Source organism: Triticum dicoccoides, chromosome 5A (genome assembly GCF_002162155.2).
Source record: "Triticum dicoccoides isolate Atlit2015 ecotype Zavitan chromosome 5A, WEW_v2.0, whole genome shotgun sequence".
NCBI classification, from domain to species: domain Eukaryota; kingdom Viridiplantae; phylum Streptophyta; class Magnoliopsida; order Poales; family Poaceae; genus Triticum; species Triticum dicoccoides.
This window is the reverse complement of record NC_041388.1, coordinates 5,585,145-5,592,790: the sequence shown is the minus strand read 5'-3', so window position 1 is coordinate 5,592,790 and position 7,646 is coordinate 5,585,145. Positions and strand designations below refer to the sequence as shown.

General features: G+C 46.4%; 1 protein-coding gene across 1 annotated transcript; it reads left to right on the top strand.

Moving 5' to 3' along the window:
* Positions 1-1,026: 1,026 nt before the first annotated feature.
* On the top strand, positions 1,027-4,179 carry LOC119296732 (obtusifoliol 14-alpha demethylase-like). The gene is made up of 2 exons (XM_037574826.1): positions 1,027-1,494; positions 3,181-4,179. Exons 1-2 carry the CDS (start codon positions 1,027-1,029, stop codon positions 4,177-4,179), a joined length of 1,467 nt encoding a protein of 488 aa, XP_037430723.1.
* Positions 4,180-7,646: the final 3,467 nt, after the last annotated feature.

Sequence of the window (7,646 nt, the reverse complement as noted above, 5' to 3'; positions counted from 1 at the left end):
CCAGGCGCGAGACGAGCACTGGACCGCGGCTTGGAGAAGGCCAGCCCTTCAACGAGGGTAGTGCCCGGACGACGAGAAGAGGAGTCGAAGCCGAAACAGGCCGCTCACCGATGAACCGACACCGGAGATGTCCAACCGCCACCTTGAGCCAACCCGAACCACCGCTATGAGCCACCACCACGCCGTGGCAGCCCAAATCCACGCCGGGAACTCGAGGGGAGCCCCGAACTGCCATGCAGCAGAGGGACGTGCCACCGAGGCCACTGCCCGCCCCCGTGCCGCCACACTCCACCCCTCGAGCCTCTCCCGCCGCCAGCCAACAGCAGCATGAGGCCCCTCAGCCTCGCCGGAGCACCACCCAGCCAAGGCAGTGTGCCCTCCGGTCCAAGCTGCCGCAGCACGAGCCGGATGACAAGGGGATCTGGGCCGCCAGCGACACCACCCGCAATAGAGCCGCCCCGCCAACTCCACCTCGCCCGCCGCCCAACCACCGCACAGCCGCCGCCGCTCCACCGGCAAGCCGCGCCGCCCCGCGCGAGCGACGTGTCCCTGCCAAGCCGCCGCGCCCGCGCCGCGAGCAACAGGGAGGGAGGCCAGAGGACCCCGCCGCCGCCGATGCTGACCGGGCTTCGCCCGGCGGCGGCGAGTAGGAGAGGAGGTGAGGAAGAGGAGCGGTCCGGCGGCGGCTAGGGTTCGCCCTGCCGCCCGCGGGAGCGGCTCGGGCGAGAGCTGTTTTTCTGTTAGATTGGGCCTGTACTTACAAGTTCAGAGATAAACTCCGGTCCTTTACGCAACCAACAGGCGGTTGATCCACCCGGTAAACCATGGTCTTGTATGAATAAGCACAATCTTGGAGTTAGCAAATGTCAATCACCTTACAAATTGAACCCACTCAGCTTTGTCACTCACAAAATTTACCTGTATAGATATATGCATATCTGACTTACTACCTATGTTCTTGTTTTTGCAGCGCTGGACATATCGGGTACATAGTTGGCTGGCTAGATAATTACTAGTCGTGACATTATGGACATGCTGGTAACTAGAGCCACATGGTTGGCCATATCTATTTTTTTCATATTTGTTCTAGTCACCAAGATTTCAAGATGGAAATGCAATGCCCTTCCGTTGTCCACAAGACCACTTCCGCCTGCCGTGAATGTCCTTGCACTCTTACCTTTGCTTTTTAGTAAGGGTTTTTGGGTTACAATCAATTATCTGTATACAAGGTTTGGTACTGTATTTACGGTAAATTTGTTTGGACCAAAGATAACATTTTTGGTTGGACCGGAGGTCTCAGCTCATTTCTTCCAAGGGCTGGAGTCAGAGATTAGCTTTGGTAATTTCGCTGAGGTCACCATTCCTCTCTTTAGCCAAGAAGTTCTTTATGGTGTAGATGCCGCAACTCGGAATGAGCAAGTAAATTTCATCATTGATGTACTAATGCCAACAAAGATGTGGAGCCTCGTTGATCCCATATTGCAAGAAGTAGAGGTACATCTAAAAGAGACCTTCACTTTATTTTTGTGGTTTCATATATTTGCCAATTAATACACTCTTCGGGAGGTGGTTTTCTTGCGTTAATTCCCTTACCTAAACTAAGTCTGTACTTAATTTGACCACATGTGTTCCCGGAAAAAAGCAATATACATGTAGGACATTTTTTTAGAAAAGGAGGATGACCCCGGCTTCTGCGTCTGGGAGATGCATGCGGTCATTTTATTGATTATTCTCGAGTACCTTACAAACTAGAACAACAATATGCCTGAATCCGCCATCTTGGCAACATCTGCCGCTACTCCTATCCATTTGATGAAGGGGTGCAAGTCGGGCCACATACCCAGACCTCTTACCTAAGTCTAACATCTAAAGCCGGAGGGCCCGATCGAGCCATCTACCTGGTATGGGGCACAAACCGGTCCGACACACTCACATGTGTCGTCGCCACCATCTTCCACTGGTCCATCTTCAGAGCAGATTGAGGTGTCAACCTTGGCAGGTCCTCCATCATCGACGCCACCACGACACCAAACGACGTCCTCCATCTACACGAGCCTTGGCAGGTCTTCCGCCATGGACGCCACCATGACGCCAAACAACGACCTCCACCTACGCGGGTCCATCTCCAAGCAAAGGACGTAGATCCATGCTAGGATAGGTCCGCACCACCGCCGTCGCCCACCAACCACATGCGTCACCCAACCCCAAGGTTCCCATAGCGACGCCTTCAAGACGGGAATGGCGCCATGAGCGCCGCCGTCGCCCAACAAAGTTAGGGCTTTCGCCCGGGAAACCTGGGGGAAGGGGAAGTGAGGAGATCAGTCCATACCAATGCCTCCAAGGAGGGGAACGGCGCCCTAGGCGTCGCCGTCGGCGCGGCAGGCCATGGCCAGCTAGGGATTTTGCCCGAACTAGGTCCTCGTCACCAGCAGCGCCTCCTGTAGAGAACCGGTGACCAACGGAAGCGCGGCCCGACCAGGCTGGCCCGCACGCCAAACAAGGGAGGAGGGGAGGAGCCAGATCATGCGCACCAACCGCCGTAGAAGCCGCCACCAGCCGCCAACAACCATCGGGATCCCGCCGCCCGCGCGGCCATGACGCCAGATCCACTGCCCGCACAGTTGCTCGCCGGAAATTGCCATGCCTCGCCAAAGGAGCCGCCGCTCCATATCTGAAACTCCCCACGCAGAGGCAGGGCAGCCGAGACCCCGCCGCCACCATCCTTGGCGTGCCAGGCTTGCCCGGCGGCTGCCTCAGGCGGCGGCGAGGAGGTGGGATGAGGTGGGGAGGGGGCCGCGGCGGCGCGGCTAGGTTTCCCCCGCTGCCGCCGGGAGAGGCGACGCGGGGGTCGCGAGAGGAGGGGTCGCGGGCGGTGATGAGGATTGCATACATGTAGGACATGTGCATATGATAGCAACGATGATGCAGATAAGGATATAAAATGATGGGTCGTACGTGGTCAACTCAGCCGACAAGACAAGTCTAAATTCTTTATTTTTAGGGAAGACAGGTCTAAACTCTTTGTAGGACAACACACTAGATTAGCAAGATGGTGTATGTGCTGGACCTGGTTTTACATTATCATTAGTTTTGGATAGAAGATACATGCATGTGACAAGAGTAGTGATGACATGCATGTGAGCTGCACTTGACTGATTGCTTTCCTATACTACTATGCAGGCCTACTTTGCAAAGTGGGGACAGGATGGCATAGTTGATCTTAAACATGAACTCGAGCAGGTGCTCATGTTTATCTCATGTCGGTGCCTACTCGGATATGAGATTCAGGACACGATGATGGAAGAAGTATACTCATTGTTCCATGAACTTGGGAAGGGCTTAAACTTTTTCAGTTACTTGTTCCCATATATGCCAACCCGGACAAACCGCCGACGCAACAAGGCACACATCAGGCTGAAAGAAATATTCACCAAAATTATCAGATCACGCAGAAGCTCTGGTCGAGTTGAGGAGGATGTAATGCAGAGGTTGATGGATTCCAAGTATAAAGATGGCCGCTCCACAACTGAAGCAGAAATTTCTGGCATAATCATGGCCCTTGTCTTTGCTGGAAAACACCCAAGAACTACCGCTAGTACATGGACTGGAGCTTTCATGCTGAGTAATACCAAGTTCTTAATAGCTGCCGTGGAAGAGCAAAAGCAAATCATTAGCAAGTACGAGAACCAAATAGACTACGATGCCTTGTTAGAGATGAACACCCTCCATAGATGCATTAAGGAGGCAATTAGGATGCATACTCCATCGCAAATGTTAATTCGCAAGGCACATAAGAATTTCAAGTTGCAGACTAAGGAAGGCAAGGAATATGACATACCTAGAGGACATAACCTTGTAATCCCTACGGCACTCAACAATAAGCTGGCACACATTTACAGTGACCCTCATGTGTATGATCCTGGTCGGTTTGGTCCTGGAAGAGAGGAGGACAAAGTTGGTGGCAAGTTCTCTTTCACGACATTTGGTGGTGGAAGGCATATTTGCCCTGGCATGACCTATGCTTACCTACAAATTAAATTGATATGGAGCCATCTGCTAAGAAACTTTGAGCTCAAGTTAATATCTCCTTTCCCCGAGGCAGATTTGAGCAAGTTGGGCCAAGAGCCTAAAGGAAAAGTAATGATAAGTTATAAGAGACGTCAACTGTTGTGTTGTTAGCTGTTGATAAATTAGTACTAATATTTAGGTACATAATGTATCCCTATAGTTAATATTAGTTTAGAATAAGAATTTGGGTAGGGAAAGGTTCGTCCCGAAGAAGGTTTTCCTGCTGTCTCCAAATTCAGTTAGAGTTGATTTCTTTTACTTGAAGTTGTAATTGGCCTTATAAGCCCTCCCTAGTCGATCAATACAGGCATCCTATTGAATCTATTTTCCCTACCTCGTCCTCACTCTCATATGCCCCTCGTGCTACTCTGCTGAGGACACCTATCCACGACGGGCCATAAACCGTAAATTGTTGATAGATGCATGCAAGGCAGACTTCTGCACCTTACAAGAGGCGCATGGGGACTTATAAGACGTCTCAGCCCGTGAATTATATGAACATTTCAACCCATAAAATATATTAAGAGGTGCATGAAGACTTACTAGACATCTCAAATCATAAATTGTTGATAGATGAATGTGAGGTAGACTTCCACCTTGCAGGTCAACCACAAGATAAAACATAGAACACAACGACTCTTTCCCACACACTAAAAATTACTATGATGAACACGTATCTGAGTTAGGAGTATAACAAAAGGCCAACGATAAGGTGCGGCATGCCGCCACGCCTCTACTCTGCTAGGAAAAAAATTACGAGCCACAATACGTGCCTCTGGCTAACTTTGTATTGATTTATTCGTGTGTGTATGTTCTAGTCCCGGTGTTTGCGTGAGCGCCAACGAGATTTCTAGTGTTACAGCTAATTCGTATATGTTGAGAAGAGTTGCATGTATACGGCTAGTCAAACTGTCGGGTGATTGTGTGTTCTATACCTAGGAAAAGCTTACAATTGGTACCATAACTAAGGTGTTTGCATCATGATGGGCTCGAAGGATTCTTCGTCGCCGTCAAGTTGTGACACAAATGAAGGAAAATCAAACAAGAGGATCATGTGGACATCGAAGACAAGAGGAGGCAACCAGCACGCCATCCTTGAAGGCGATAATTATGGGATTGTGCTACAAAGATGAAGATCTTCATGCGAGCACATGGAGTTTGGGGAGCGGTGGAAGGCGATAAGACAGTTGACGAGACAAAGGACCATGAACCGTTCTCCTCCACAGCCCTTTCTTTGCTTCTACAGTTTGGCTAACTCAGAATTCGCTCCATCAGGGCCGCCTAAACTGTGGTACGGCCAAATGCAAAGCATTGCCTGACATTATATTAGACGAAAAACAGAATGACCGTAGGATGATTTTATGCGATGAGAGCATGCTCTTGGCTCTAGGCTTAGCTTGTGATTCACATCAAGCATGAAAATGCAGTAGAGAGTGATTGGAACAGGGTCTAACAAAGCACAGTTTGACAAAGTTCAGGCATCTAAAACTGGGAGAAGTTTGGTTACATTTTCAGATCATGGCAATCATCAATCCATGGAAAAAAAACAGCATGCATGATTTTCAACATATCAGATAAACAAGTAAGGTTGTTCTCAATTTACCGACACACCATTCTTGCAACTAAGAAAGGTAGTTTTATAATGATAAGTTGATATTTGATAAGCACATATTCTCACTTTCTCGGTACTCATGAGAAGCAGGAGAAAGAAAAACCTGAAAATGTGAAGCAGTTGCTGTAACAGAGAGTCACCGGAGGAAAGAGCCTGTCTTCTGATCATCTCAGCTGCATAAAAAGGATTGCTAACATCAACAGTCGGGACTGGCACGATGGGGGCTTCAATCGAGAGAGGGGAATACGTCATCTTGTAAAATAAAGACAGCAAGGGAAAACATAAGCAGCTGGTAAGAAATTCAAAAGCAAGAGGTCCATGTAAAATTTGAACTTAAGATCTTAGAAGCACTTTGTAGTTAACTCTTCGTTGCAATACTTCATATGTTGAAGACTATAGAATTACTGTTGTGGTACCTTCGTTTGATGTAAGGCACAAAACCCCTTATCTACTACTCCCTCCTATCCAAAATAAGTGTTGCAGTTTTGAAATGGGATTAGTTCAAAACTGCAACACTTATTATGGACTGGAGGTAGTATGTCATTATAGGCAAGAGTGGCCATGGATTCCATAGTGGATTTTTGTTCTGTCTATTTCTAGCACAAGATTCCCTAGTGGATTTGTCTGATCTAAGGAACAAAACCACTTACCTGGCAGCATGATGAGGGTTGCATGTACTCGGACATCTATTAATTCAATGGACTACGTTGACGGTAGCAAAATTTCCTATCTGGAAAGAACAGTTTTTGTTACATTGAAGCCTTTCAGTATATGAACATCTGCTGGTAAAATAACATATCTCTCAACTCAAAAAATGTTGCGGAAGCGAGTTTACCAACAATATCTCCGATAGACATTTCAGTCTCCTTCACTGGATTTGTTTCTACACAGATTCAAACAGTTACTGTTGCAACGTTTAGGACATCACACTAGTGCAGAACCGCGCTTTAGCGCCGGTTCGTAAGGCCCTTTAATACCGGTTCTACCATCGGCAATAAAGAGTGGGGACTAAAGGCCCCCCCTCCCTTTTAGTACCGGTTTGGCACGAACCGGCGCTAAAGTGCCACCACGTGGCACGAGCCTGGCCCCGGGTGCGGGTATATAGATCATTAGTACTGGTTGGTAACATCAACCGGTGTTAAATGTTTGGGAGGGTTGGTTTTATTTTTTATTTTTCCATTAATTTTGTATTTTCCATTTAATTCTTTTTTGTTTACTGGTATTTTACGATACTATGTATTGTACATGTTATGCATATATATAAATAGATTTTCTCGTACAACCGATTATATATAAATAGATTTCCTATGTATTGTACACGTTGCTATTCATCACCCAGGGTGTACAATAAGTTATTATTCACCCGAGGTAATCTTACGATCGCTTTATAAACAAATTACATTTGGAATACAAATAGTTACATTCATATTTATTCTCTATATAAAATTTGGTATAAGAAAACAAAAAATATGTTATAAGACCAAAAATATCGCATTTTTATGTATGTTTTTATGTTCGTAACTTTACATAACATAAAATATTTTTTACGGCGAGTATATATTTTCTTATGTTCTCTTTTTACGTATGAAATACGACAAAATTTACGAAACCTAAAAATACGGTGCATTGACGTCAAAATAGAGAGGGGTGAAGAATAACTATTCCTTACCCAGAGTGACGAATAGCGCGACTATAGGGTCACGCTATTCGTCATCCTGGGTGAGAAATAGTTATTCTTCACCCCCTCTCTATTTTGACCTCAATGCACCGTATTTTTATGTTTCGTAAATTTTGTCTTATTTCATACATAAAAAGAGAATGTAAGAAAATGTGTACTTGCCGTAAAAAATATTTTATGTTACCTAAAATTACGAATGTAAAAACATGGTGTACAACATACATAAAATGTGATTTTTCTGGTCTTATAACCTATATTTTTGCTTTTTTATATCAAATTTTACATATT

Bases quoted from the DNA above. Each gene is read 5' to 3' on its own strand.
- LOC119296732 (XM_037574826.1), top strand. From the start codon at position 1,027: ATGGACATGCTGGTAACTAGAGCCACATGGTTGGCCATATCTATTTTT. The intron at 1,495-3,180 runs GTACATCTAAAA...ACTACTATGCAG, and splicing joins CCATATTGCAAGAAGTAGAG to GCCTACTTTGCAAAGTGGGG.